Source organism: Scardinius erythrophthalmus (assembly GCF_964197995.2).
Source record: "Scardinius erythrophthalmus genome assembly, chromosome: 24".
In the NCBI taxonomy this organism is placed as follows: domain Eukaryota; kingdom Metazoa; phylum Chordata; class Actinopteri; order Cypriniformes; family Leuciscidae; genus Scardinius; species Scardinius erythrophthalmus.
The window spans coordinates 13,898,248-13,912,541 of record NC_138244.1 but is presented as its reverse complement, the minus strand read 5'-3'; the positions used below and the strand labels follow the sequence as shown (position 1 = coordinate 13,912,541).

At 39.3% G+C, this 14,294-nt stretch overlaps 1 protein-coding gene across 2 annotated transcripts in view; it reads right to left on the bottom strand.

The window, feature by feature from the left end:
- Positions 1-4,806: 4,806 nt before the first annotated feature.
- Positions 4,807-14,294, bottom strand: part of tmtc3 (transmembrane O-mannosyltransferase targeting cadherins 3) — a 48,075-nt gene continuing 38,587 nt past the window's right edge. For both annotated transcript variants that reach the window (XM_081355648.1, XM_081355649.1), the window contains exon 14: positions 4,807-8,221. In XM_081355648.1, coding sequence (XP_081211774.1) covers positions 7,347-8,221 — 875 coding nt within the window. In that variant the 3' untranslated portion in view covers positions 4,807-7,346. The remainder of the gene's footprint in view (positions 8,222-14,294) is intronic.

Genomic DNA, 14,294 nt, shown 5'->3' with positions numbered 1-14,294 from the left:
CTTTTACTGACTTTTCTCAACTCACAGAAGTGACTTCAACGTCCGAGCAGTAGCATAACCCATCAGGCAAGTGTTATTTTAACATAGGCGTAATTTGCGGGTGAGACATGTCCCCACCACTTTTTGCTAAGGTCGATATTGTCCCCACCACTTTTGAAACATCTCACGGCACTAATATACCAATACAAATAAATAAAACATCTTCAGTTAACTAGCAGAGCATCAATTTAGTTCATTTGTTAAATAAGAGGCGATCTAGTGCTGAAATGTTTTTTTAAATAAAGTGATCAAAGTGCTTGTTGCCACTGCGATCAGTGGCGTGGATACTGTGTTCTCTTGTGGCTCGCGCACTGTCTTCACTCGGACGCGCGCTTCAATCCGTTATGGAGACTCTCTATTCGTTCCGGTGAAATTACAAAACAAAATGCACACAAACGTGTCCTTGCCTGATATACAACCACTGATAAACATAATCGGTTTTGATGAGAAAAAGAAAAAAAAAAACCTATACGAGTGCGGATTAGAACCCAGAACCTCCGAGACGCTTGGCAAAAGTTATGCCAGTGGACCACTTAAATACACACTTGGTGGGATGTATTAATTTATATATAAACAACATATTAGACCTCATTAAACGACAAATTAAACCAAATGTACTATTTAAATTGAATTGTGTTAGCAACGCTTTTTTATTAAACATTTTTATTTATTTAGGCCTACATTAGTAAGCTACACCACTCCTGCAGCCTGCTCATAGGCTACTTCTTTTTTTACGAGACCCCCACAAAGATGAAATCATAATTTGAACCCTGCACAATTTAATAACTAAATGGAATGATTAAATATAATGAATTTAAATATTACACTATGTGCCTGGGGGGCCCGATAAACGCATGTTTGCCAGCATACTGTCTATTTGAAAAAGAGAGAAATAATCGCTATTCAACCATATCTAATTATTCTGAAAAGGCAGTGACTCACTTAGGCTGATGCATGTGTGAAGTATTTAATTTAACTCTGATTCATAGGCTCACATTGTTCAACTGACATTTGTGAGATGACCAAGTTGCAATAATCACATTATAAACAGTAAAACAATAAAAGCAAGTTGTGACTAAATGTCGTCAGACTGGTGCTGTGAGCAAAAAAAAAAAATAGTGCAGGATCACTCCTAACTTTGAGGACACTGATGCCCCTGGGGTAGGTGGTTCTTTACTACAAGGTGACAAGCTGACAAACCATGTTCACAAAATGTCTTTCATTTTGTAAAGACAACTAATCTTATATTGACAAGTGACATGATCCAACCATTCATTGTAAATATGCTTCACTAAAAAAGCATTTTCATTCCCATTTTATTTTCCAAGAAATGTTTCTATTGACAACCTTGATTGTACATCGATTGTGCAATACGACGGCTATCACAGCATCCCCATATACAGTGCTATGCATAAGTTTAGACACCCATGCTAAAGTTGACTAAAAAGAGGAATAAAAAAAATCATCTTTTGGAAATTGAACTTAATGCCTTAATTAAAAAAAATAGGAAAAATCCAACCTTTAAGGACACCAATTTTCTTTGTGAATGAATAATGTATCGTAAATAAATAAATGTTCTTCCTTAAAATACAGGGTGCATAAGTCTGGACACCCCTATGTAAAATTCCCATAGAGCCAGGCAGATTTTTATTTTTAAAGGCCAGTTACTTCATGGATCCAGGATACTATGCATCCTGATAAAGTTCCCTTGGCCTTTGGAATTAAAATAGCCCCACATCATCACATAGCCTTCACCATACCTAGAGATTGGCATGGTTTTATTTCAGTTAGCCTAATAGCTGGTTTGATTTGCATTGAGATATGATCTTATGGAAAGCACTCCATGCCAATCTCTAGGTATATTTTTTGCACCTGTATTTTAAGGAAGAACATTTATTTATTTACGATACATTATTCATTCGCAAAAAAAATTGGTGTCCTTAAAGGTTGGATTTTTCCAAAAAATTTTAATTAAGGCATTAAGTTCAATTTCCAAAAGATTCCTCTTTTTAGTCAACTTTAGCATGGGTGTCTAAACTCATGCATAGCACTGTATAAGACCCATTCAGTATTAGCAGCAGCTTTATCGCGTTGCTCAGGAGATAATTACCCTCCTCCATCCCCAGCTCCTCTTGTCTAGTGAGGACTCAGCCTTCTGATCCTCTTCGAATAAGACTTATCAAATTTGTGAATTATGTTGTACATTAAATTATATATTATATACGACGTATTATATATATTTAGCAAAAGCGTCAAGCCTGAGCAGAATTTTTTTTTAAAGAGGGTTTAAATAGAATGGGCCGAAAAACAGAAAATATCCAGTAAAGCTGCAGTTCTGTGGGCGAAAATGCCTTGTTGATGCCTGAGGTCAGAGGAGAATGGCCAGACTGGTTTGAACAGATAGAAAGGCAACAGTAACTCAATTAAACACTCGTTACAACTGAGGTGTGCAAACGAATATTTCTAAGCCACGCCTGTCAGCCAAGAACAGGAAACTGTGGCAACAATTTTTATGGGCTCACAAAAATTGGTCAATAGAAGTTGGAAAAACTTTGTCTGGTTTGATGAGTCTCAATTTCTACTGTGACATTCAGATTTTGGTCAGAATTTGATGTAAACAGCATGAAAGCATGGATCCATCCTGCCTTGCATCAACGGTTCAGGCTGCTGGTGGTGTAATTGCGTGGGGGTATTTTCTTGGCACACTTTGTTACTTAGTAGCAATTGAGCATCGCTTAAACACCACAACCTATCTGAGTACTGTTGCTGACCATGTCCATCCTTTATGACCACAGTTTACCCATCTTCTGATGGCTACTTTCGGCAGGATAACATGCATGCCACAAAGCACAAACTGGTTTCTTGAACATGACAATGAGTTCACTGTACTCTAATAGCCTCCACAGTCACCAGGTCTCAACCCAAGAGAACCTTTGGCATGTGGTGGAACGGGAGATTTGCATCATGGATGTGCAGCTTTTGTCTGCAGCAACTGCGTGATGTTATCGTGTCAATATGGATCAAAATCTCTGAGGAATGTTTTCAGCACTTTGTTGAATCTATGCCACGAAGAATTAAGGCAGTTCTGAAGGGAAAAGGGGGGTAACCGGTACTAGTACTTTAGCTGGTAAAGTGTATATGTGACCCTGGACCACAAAACCATGGGTCACATGGGTCAATTCTTTGAAATTGAGATTTATACATTTATAGATTTGTTAGGATAGGACAATATTTGGCCGAGATACAACTATTTGAAAATCTGGAATCTGAGGGTGCAAAAAAAAAAAAAAAAAGAAACATTGAGAAAATCACCTTTAAAGTTATCCATTTATGTTCGCGATTGTGCTGCATTCACTCACAAAAATAAATGTTTTATATCTTTACGGTAAGAAATTTACAAAATATATTAATGGAACATGATCTTTACTTAATATCCTAATGATTTTTGGCATAAAAGAAAAATCGATAATTTTGACCCATACAATTAAAATGCATACAATTTTTTGGCTATTGCCACAAATATACCTGTGCTACTTGTGACTGGTTTTGTGATCCAGGGTCACATATGTTTGTTTATATATAGATCATTGGTAAAACTTTAGTTCGGGGTCCAATACTCACTGTTAACTAGTTGCCTATTAGCATGCATATTGCTAGGATTTTGGCTGTTTATTAGTACATATTAATGCCTTATTCCCTATTCTACATCCCTTAATCCTACTCAAAACCTAAACTTAACAACTACCTTACTAACTAGTAATTAGGAGTTTGAGGCAAAAGTTGTAGTTAATAGATAGTTAATAGTGAGAATTGGACCCTAATATAAAGTGTGACCAGATCGTTGTTTTTTTTAATTCTTTTAATATTAAAGAAAAGTTAGAAAGAAAAGTTATAGATTTTGCAGTAATGAGCTAAAATAAATCATGTTAATTACAATAAACACTGTGAAGGTTTTATAAAATTACAAATGCTTAACAATACTCATCAAGGACTTAGTCTGACCATCTTCCATAGTTTATCATCTCCAACAGCTACTTTTTGTTCCTCCTCCATAGGGCATGGACCAGTTCATAAATTCTAAAACCAGAGACATGGCCATTTAAAATGTATTCAGGCATTTCCACTACAAAAGAGTCATTGAGCCTTTAATCCAATAATATAAATTGTGCTCTCACATGGACTAAAAGCATAATCATATTAAACATCTTGTGTGATCAAATGTCAATGTGATGACAATCTTGTTTTTTAAACTGGGAGCTCTGTAGACAATTTAAAGCTCAAGTTCCTGTGGTTTAGTCTCCTCTGCCTGCCAGAATCTGTGCATAATTACGTTTGCGACGGATCTCACGGTTTTTCAACAAATCCTAGTTATGGGCCTTCCACTCTTAGCATAAGCCTATTTTCACAAAAATCTGGCAGCTTGGATTAATGGGTTACACAAAGATTTGTTAATTACCCAGATCAATATCATGCCAAATTGTTCAACAAATGCAACAAAGTACCACTTGTTTGCTGCACACTTCATTGCGCACATATCACATTACAGTGATCACTATTGCAACACAAGCTCAATGCTGAAACCTGAGGCCTAGACAACAAGTAAAATGACAGTTACAGCCTTTGGGTAGCACACGAGTCAAAGGCGTGGGGGAGTAATTTTGGACCATGTGGGTTTTGCAAATCGAAAAAATTGATCAGGTCTCTGCGTTGGCTTGTTTGCAGCTGCCAGAATGCATAAAAAAGTGGAATTTATGAGACATTCCTGATGTAAGTTGTTTTTATTGGAAAACCATAGGTCCCACCACCACTCATAAGTCAAAACATTAGTCCAAGTAAAAAAGCAAATACTATAAATCAAGATGTAAGAAATGGGATTTGGTGTAAAAGCACAGCATGAGTAAACATGAGGAAAAGGTCCTAAAACATCATTAGGACTCAAGCTGAGCCGAAGCAAACTTGAAATATGACATATCACACACAGCTGAATGAGAGTTGAGTGAGATGATTTAGTGGGAAATAAACCTCTTACAGAGGTGAACTCCTAACACTAAATATTTTAAAGTTAACATGATACAACCATGTAAATCTGTCCTTATAGACTATCAAACTTACAATAAAATAAAAAAAGATTTAGATGCACAAGTTGCCAAAAGAAAGATCAAACAGGTGTAGTTATCGGGTTTCTCGCTCAAGTTTTATGGGTGATCTCAATTGGCAAAACAGCTGATAATACTGTGAACTACATGAGTCCACTACTTAATCGGGTAAAGGCGACAGTTATGCTACATTAAGTGCCTTTATTTAATGCAACAAAATAACACCTCAGAATTTTCATATGTGCCCCATATATGTTAATACCGCTAGCATTGTAGAATGTATGGAAATGCACTTACAGGCTTTAAGGCGTTTGCCTTGACAAATCAGTGAGCTCTCAGGTAGCTTTTTTTTCCTGTGAAGATCTTCAAAAAGGTCAAAGGCCTGCCTTCAAAGTAAACAGTAAAACGACGACAGGATTCCAGTGAGAGCGCATGGTTGTTTCAGCTACACAGGAAACAATCAATATGCCCAACTTGACTGAGCACCACATGTATTTGAAGTTTATCTGCAGCACATTAAATACTGAAGTAACACAGCGGCGTATAATCTTAGCTTAAAAAAATGTGATTTATTCTTTTCAAAAACAAAGATAAAAGAACCAGCAAAAATGTTGGCTACACAGTGATGTTCGCCATACAGTTCACCCAAAAATGACTATTCTGTCAACAATTTTTTCCAAACCTTTATGAATTTCTTTCTTCTATTGAATACAAAAGACGACATTTTCAAGAACTGTACTGTTCGTTCATGTCAGTGCAATTGCAATGAATGGAGACTGGAGTTTCAAAGAAGCAACATTATAGTTTCATGGTCCAATGACTACATATGCACCATATGTGAAGTCTTTTGAAGTCATATGATAACTGTATGAGGAACAGACCAAAATTTTTGTAATTCATGGAAAATCTTCTCTTCCAGTGAGCTGTAAACTGCTTTGAATGTATCACTGGATAAGCGAATCAAACAAATCACTCACAGAACTAGATTGAATGCTAAATTGAAAAGATCAGATTCAAAATTATGGGTCAATCTGACATCACTAGTTCTCTTATGAATTTGCCTAGGAGAGCTTAAGTCGGGATTTTCATTGAATAATTTTCATTTAAATTTAAACCAAAATAAATTTAAACCATTTAATTTAAATTAATTTTTGTTAGTCGAACAAAGCTATTGCACAGCTCAGAAGTCATATGATGCTTTTGCATCATTTATAACATTAGGAGGTATAAAACAAGAAATTAAGTCATACAAGTTTGAAATCACATGAGGTTAAGCAAAGGATGACAAGTTTAATTTTGGGGGAATTAATCCTTTAAATGAAGGTTTTAAGTTTGTTCTGCTTAATGCTTGACTTTAATGTTATGGCTTAGCCTTTGTGGGGAAAACAAGAAACAGAGCTAAAAGCAGCAGAAAACATTAAAAAGTAAAGCAAAAAGTCCAAATAAAAAGCAAAGTCTAGCTCTGCATGACCAATCTGTGAAATCAGTAAGAGCCCAAAGAGAATGCAAGCCATATTGAAAAATCCCAGAAGCCTTCAAAAAGAGGGCTGGCGAAGGGAGGTGACCCTAATTCAGAATTAGATTATGTCAAAGGATATAATTAAACACTGACACCATTCAGCGTTGAGACTAAAATAACAACAACAATGACACATCAACAAACAGCAGCTGAGAATTGGAGGAAATCGGTGATGTCATGCAAAGAAGGGGAGGGGGTTTGCTGATCTAAAACCCAACAGCCAAGTGACGGACCACTCAGAGGCCCTGCTTTAAAATGGGCTGGCTAATATACCAAAATTTTATTTGTGATTATGAGTAATACTTGCCAGTGGTCAAGTTAAATCAATACACAAAAGTGACAAAAACTAATCCAGTGACTCAAATATAGACAATCATAAATAAACTATATGGTAAAATAAGATTTTTTTTTTTGCAGGGTTTCTTTAAAAAAGTACCTAATTTTGTGCTTTTTCAGTGCATGTTGTGAATGCACACCTGGTTTTCCATTTTCAGCCAAACAGCTTTACATAATTAAAGCTGTGGGAAAAGGAGCTATACCGCACCTCATACAAAAGAAACAAAATAATCAAACAAAAGCGCCACAAGACATGCATAAACAAGGGCTCAATTTGTGGTGGAAAAACATAGGAGTCTCGTTCTAGCGCTTTAAATAGTTATATATAAAAATAGTGGGGTGGTTGATAAACAAGGTTAATCGCTGCTTAATATGCGTTCAATCTCCTCCAGTCTCTTCAAGGCAGCCGCCCTTTTCTTTTCTATATCTTTAATCTCTTTTGTGGATTTGCTGTTAGTCCTCTTGTCAGGCTGGCCTGCATCCAAATTCTTTGATTGGCCGTGGCCCTGGCCGCTGACGCTTTCTATCGGGGAGGATTTCCTCAAATTCTTCTCTTTCCTGGTCCCCTCTCCTGCTCCTGAAGCAACTCCCCGCCCTTCCTCGTCCTCCTCCTCCTCCTTTTTGTCATGTTGATGTTGCTCTTGCTCTTTGTCTGCCACATTACTGCCCTCTGTCTGCACAATCGGCTGCCCCGCGGCACTCATGGCGGCCATTTTGTTTCGTACAATGGCGAGGTGCCGTCGAATGTAATCTTCGTGTGGGGCCATAGCGAGTGTCTCTACTAGACAGCGTTCGGCACGCTGGAGCTCCCGTTCTTCGAAGTACACCACACAGAGGTTGTGCTTGGCCTGCACGTTGCTGGGGTCCATGTTTAAGATGCGTTCGAAACAGGCCTTTGCACCACGTGTATCCTTGCGGTGGTTCATGAGGATGTCTCCCTTGAGGATCAAGCCTTTGACGTGCTCCGGGTGGTACCGCAGCAGCTCCTCAAGCACTGGGAGAGCATCCAGTTCACGTTGTGACTGAGAGTAAAGCAGAGCCAAGTTAAACAAAGCACTGCGGAAGCCGGGTTGCAGTCGAATGGCCTCCCGCATCCAGCGCTCGGCCTCTTCATTCTCGTTAGCATCCATCGACAGCATGCCCAGGTTGAAGTAGCCATTAGCATCATCCGGCTCCTCTTTCACATAGATGAGAAAGCGACGGTTTGCCTCTGGACGAAATTTTGCCTCACCTAAAAAGAAGAAAATTAAGACATAGGATTGGTGCAAATGTTACAGATAGATTAAATCCAAAATAAAATCAAACGGTTAGTCTAATCGCTAAACTTTTAAGTAGAGTTATGTTTTGTTACTTATACTGTGGAGAAAAAAAGTGTAAAGGACAAGAAACTAGGGATGTCAAATGAACCAGAATTTCAGTACCAAATTGAGACCAAAATAGTTGGAAGAAAACAACAACAACACAAAATTATGCTAAAATAACCTTTTTGTCAAGTATCATTGCAGGCTCAATTAAATAAGTTACATTAAAGGTATAGCGGAGGATCTTTCCGAATTTTAGATAAGAACCGCCCTCTCCACTTTTTGAAAAAATTCACATGCGCAACACACTATATGCTCCCGAGAGGGAACGCCTATTAAACGTGTGCGAGGTTCTTCTCGTGCACGCTCTGTTTACAAGTTGCTGTCGGCATCACTCATACAAGATTACTTTCCAAAAGAAGATTTGCACTTTTTCACCAAATAGCATGCCAAACTTTACCTGTCGAGTAGAAACTTCGCGACTGAGGCATCAGTGGGAAGCCCAACCTGTGTTTTCAGCGCACGCCATCGTGTGAAACAATCTCCCAAAAACACTCTGATCTTGTTTCTCTCTTCTGAGGCCTTTCTCTTCTTCTCATACAGTTCGTACAAACTTTTTCTCTTGCGACCCTCAGACATTTTCAAAGGACCCGGTGAAACGGCGAGCTTCAATGAATGGCTTAAACCGTAACTCTAGCTCACCACCACACATAAACACCTGAAAGTGCGCATGCGCAGAAAGCGAAAACTAAGGGACGAGCACGTACGACGGCCTTACGTTACATATCACCAGAATGATTGACACTTAGGTGGACCAATAGTTTACACTACCCACCCGGAAAAAGAAAATCCTCCGCTATACCTTTAAGTCTTAAATGAACGTAAAGAGAATGTGTAACAGATCCGCGTCATCTGCAGCAGGTCTTAAAGTGACAGCAGCCTAACAAACCCGCTTTTGTCTGTCATTAAGGATAATCAAAGAACAAAAGAAAAAGAGAAAAATCACTCACTGCTCTTGACTGAATAATTTTTGTAGCTTTAATAAGAAATATAGCTGCAAGCAGGCATTATCGGGGCCAAGCGCAAAGACGAAAAGACATGCCAACATGGCTGGGAGTGTCAGACCAACTGCAGCAAGGAGCAATTAAAGACATTTTAAGAGGATTTTGGGCAAATGTCTGAAAAATCATATATACAGTAACTTATAAGATGATTTAATGGTTTATCACTTTTGACCAATAGGTGGCGCAGTTACAAAATCGTTGTGATGTGGCAAGAATGAAGTGACAATGACACATACAAAGTTTGGTGTCAATATGTCAAGGCATTGCAAAAATAAAGCCTGAAAAGTCATTTTAGCATCATGCCTCAACTTTGCTCTTGCGGTATACAAAAACGTTTTTTTTTTCTATCGACACGAAATCCATAACTTTTAGTCTGCACAGTCTAGAGGTGATACGATTCAATTTTGGTGAAGATCGGACAAATGGTCTAGGAGGAGTTTTAAAAAAGTAGGAATTGAATGAAAATCAAGATGGCGGACAGGAAGTTCAGCCAAATGCAGCAAACTTGGCATCTTTGTTCTCGGCGTGACCCAAGGAATCTATTAACCCTTTAGAACCGGCAGTGTCGTCGCCGACACATACCAGCAAGCTGTATTCATTTTACTGTAACTCTTCTACATTTTACTGTAACTCTTCAACCGTTTGCACTATCAAAACCATTCAAATTGCCCCTGACAGTAGACAACATGCGCTTTGCGGCAATATACGGCTTATTACGGTAATTTCATGCTTTCCGTTTGCAAATGACAGCAGCGCGGGAAGGAAGGATTTGAGGTTAGAGTGTTTTGGATTGCATAAAAATAATAAAAGAAACTAACAAATGGCGAAAGTAGTGTTAGACAGCAGAAGAGGGGATTGGGATGATTTTTAAATCAGTTATGGTTCCTTTGATCGCTCCACCCGCTACTTGGATAACTGTGGCAATTCCAGAGCTAATACATGCAAACGAGCGCCGACCCAGCTCCCCCCGGGGGGTCGGGGACCTGTGCATTTATCAGATCCAAAACCCATCGCCGCCCCGGCCGCTTTGGTGACTCTAGATAACCTCGGGCCGATCGCGCGCCCTGCGCGGCTGCGACGACTCATTCGAATGTCTGCCCTATCAACTTTCGATGGTACATTCGGCGCCTACCATGGTGACCACGGGTAACGGGGAATCAGGGTTCGATTCCGGAGAGGGAGCCTGAGAAACGGCTACCACATCCAAGGAAGGCAGCAGGCGCGCAAATTACCCATTTCTGACACGGAGAGGTAGTGACGAAAAATAACAATACAGGTCTCTTTCGAGGCCCTGTAATTGGAATGAGCGTATCCTAAACCCATGGGCGAGGACCCATTGGAGGGCAAGTCTGGTGCCAGCAGCCGCGGTAATTCCAGCTCCAATAGCGTATACTAAAGTTGCTGCAGTTAAAAAGCTCGTAGTTGGATCTCGAGAGCGGGCCGGCGGTCCGCCGCGAGGCGAGCCACCGCCTGTCCCGGACCCCTGCCTCAAGGCGCCCCCCGGATGCCCTTTACTGGGTGTCCGGTCCTCGGGGCCCGAAGCGTTTACTTTGAAAAAATTAGAGTGTTCAAAGCAGGCCGCCCGTCGCCGCTGAATACCGCAGCTAGGAATAATGGAATAGGACTCCGGTTCTATTTTGTGGGTTTCTGGAACCCGGGGCCATGATTGAGAGGGACGGCCGGGGGCATTCATATTGCGCCGCTAGAGGTGAAATTCTTGGACCGGCGCAAGACGGACGAGAGCGAAAGCATTTGCCAAGAATGTTTTCATTAATGAAACTTGGGAAGCGGATGGCTGTTACTCTTTCATGTATCTAAGCATGTAGTGTGTGCATGTGTATGTGTGCCTATGAATGCGTGCATTTGTATGTGTGCGTTAGGGCTGAACGATTAATCGCAAAACAAAACCGCACACGATTTGCGATTTTTTTATGCGCAGCTTGTCAGTGGAGTGCGGCTGATTGGTTGTAAATACTGCCCCATTTGAACGCAAGAGGGCGCTCTCATGCAAACACTATAAATATGCCCCACCACAGAAGTACAATAATGCGCATCATTCCAGGAAATCCCTATCGCTGTAGCTGAATAAACAGAAAATTGAAACGCTTTGATTAAACATGACTTATAAATACACGACTGCCTTATTCTGTGTAAGAAGGCACATCATCTCACAGAAGGAGGAGCTCAGTTGTCGTTATGAAGTGAGTTTGGAGTAAATGCATGTTATTAAATGTTTGCTGTTGTTGGACAAGAGGTTCATAAATGCTTCTCATGTTTTGGAAAGATGTTTGACGCGTGTTGTTTTTTCAAATGCACGTTATAAGTGACTCAAACTCACAGTGCTTTCAGATGGAGCAGCGTTTACTGAGCCGTACATCAATGACAAACTGCATTAAAAAAATAATAATAATAATCGCAGCCTTTGCGATTTTAAAATCGCAATTTAATTCTCGATTTAAGTGCGATTACATGGAAAGTGCGATTAATCGTTCAACCCTAGTGTGCGTGTATGAAAAAAAGTGTACTACTGTAAATGAAAACTGTGCAACCCAATGTCACAAAAAAGACTAGTATATATGTATTATAGTTAATTTTACAACTTTAAAGTGTTAGTTTCTTTCGTTCATGATTTTTTCTGTTTTTTTTTTTCTAAATAAAAATCAGTAAATTTATTCTCGTTTTTTTTATTTTTGTCTATTTAAATTTTACTTACAAACTCACCACACACAATAATGGTCAATAACTGTAATTTGTTGAAAGCTAATCTTTTTCTGAAAAAGATGACACCTTGCACATTAAGAATTTTTGAAAGCACAAAAAATCTAAATATGTGAAAAACACCTATTTTAGCTTCAGGTTCTAAATGGTTAAGACAAATGTCATTACAATAGGCAGATTTATTCAAAAGTTATTAGCATTTTTGGAGATTTTGTTATAACTTTTGACCAAAAGGTGGCACTGTCTCGAAATCTTTTGAGTACCTTCAGGGGATGGTGCTGATGGCATATTCTGAGTTTCGTAATGTTAATCCAATGCAAGTATTGGCATTTCACAATACTGTATTGAAGTCAATGGCAATTTCATGTTTTGTTCTATTATAGCGCCACCAAGAGGCAAAATCCCACAATTGTTTATGTGTCCTCAGAGTGAGCCCATATATATGCGTGTCAAATTTGGTGAAAATATCTCAATTTGCTTCAGAGTTATAGACATTTATATGAAAAAACACGTAAAAAATGACTGACACCTGACTTTGGTTGGATTTTACTACCCCTTACTATCAATATTTTTATATTTTGGCATAGTGTTTAGCCAACGACCTATGTTTCCAAACTTCTGACTGTGGTTTCGTTTCGATTGGTCTAACGGTTACAAAGATATTGGCAACTGTTTTTTAAGCGCTAAATCACAATGCTACACAAACCGTAAGGCAAAACCTAGCATGTTTGGTATCGTTGGATTCGGCAAGGATTCAGTAACCTAAGGAGATGACTCTCGTGAAAATCAGTCAACTACACCCAGAGTTATAAGCATTTGAAAATTACATTTTACCGCTAGGTGGCACTGGTTTGAAACTTCTCAGGCTCATTCAGGGCATCGTACTGATGACCCATACCGGGTTTCGTAACGATACGTTCATGCGTTCATAAAATACAGCATTTTGGTAGAAAATTCAAAATGGGCGACGCCTAAAATGGTCATGGAAAAATTGGATATCAGTCGACTCGGCATGGCGTCCTGATTCTAGCGAGACCAATTTTATTGACAAACCATTCAGAAGTTATAAGCAAAAATAGCCATTTTTCGTATTTCCGGACCTGTAGGTGGCGCTGCGCCGAAACGCAGCAAGTAGCCTCAGGTCATGCTCATGATGACATGTACCAAGTTTGGTCTGAATACGATAAAGCGTTGCAGAAATACAGCCTTATGTCTTTTTTCGCAAGCGCTACGTAAAATTAGTTTGTGTGGTATTCGAGAACGGTTTGACGAATCGACATGAATTCCATAACTATTTGTCTGCAAGATTTTTGTTTGGAGATGATCTGGTTAAATTTTCGTGAAAATCGGAGCAACGGCCTAGGAGTTTGAAAAAATAGTTTTTTCGGAAAATTCAAAATGGCGGACAAATTTTCATGACGTCATAGGGTGCAATCGAATCGGTTATTAGCATAAACATGAGTGAAACTTTGGACAGTTGGTGGCGCTAGAGGGATTGAGTGGGAGACTCCAAATTTGCTATGGTGACACTTAAGACTGTCGTCTATCTGTGCCAAATTTCATAAATTTCCCGCAAGCGGTTCTATGGGCTGCCATAGACTCTCAGAGTGGAAGAAGAAGAAACGGAAGAATAATAATAAGAACGCCAACAGATACAATAGGTGCTTGGCCCCTAATTAATCTATATTTAATTTATAATTTATATAGAGCTGGTAAGTCCCGCCCATCCGTAAAACCCCAAGTGATACCTTTGTTTACATCCTGTTTTCGGGTGAAGTCCAAAGTAGTCGATTGCCGAGTTCACGCGCATAGGTTTAGTACCTATGATCACGCGCGTGAACTCGGCAATCGACTACTTTGGACTTCAACCGAAAAACAGGATGTAAACAAAGGTATTTGCGCTGGCTTAAATAACATCATTTTTATACATTTCTTTCACATCTACTGCAGTCAGATCCACTCGTGTTCACTCAGAAGGAATCACTCACATTTTCTGTGCACTTGTAATGACACATCAAGGATGTTAAAAGGCTAAAAGCAGGTTTAGTACTTGCCCTATTGAAGTCAACAGGGTGCAAATTTTAAAAATAGAATAACTCGGTGTAGGCAACACCGATTTTTGTCGTTGTTCTCTGTATTGACAGCACTCCAAATGTACAAAAAAATGAGCTCAATGTTAAAATTGACCGGAGTTCTCCTTTAAGTGACTGTAAACAGGTGG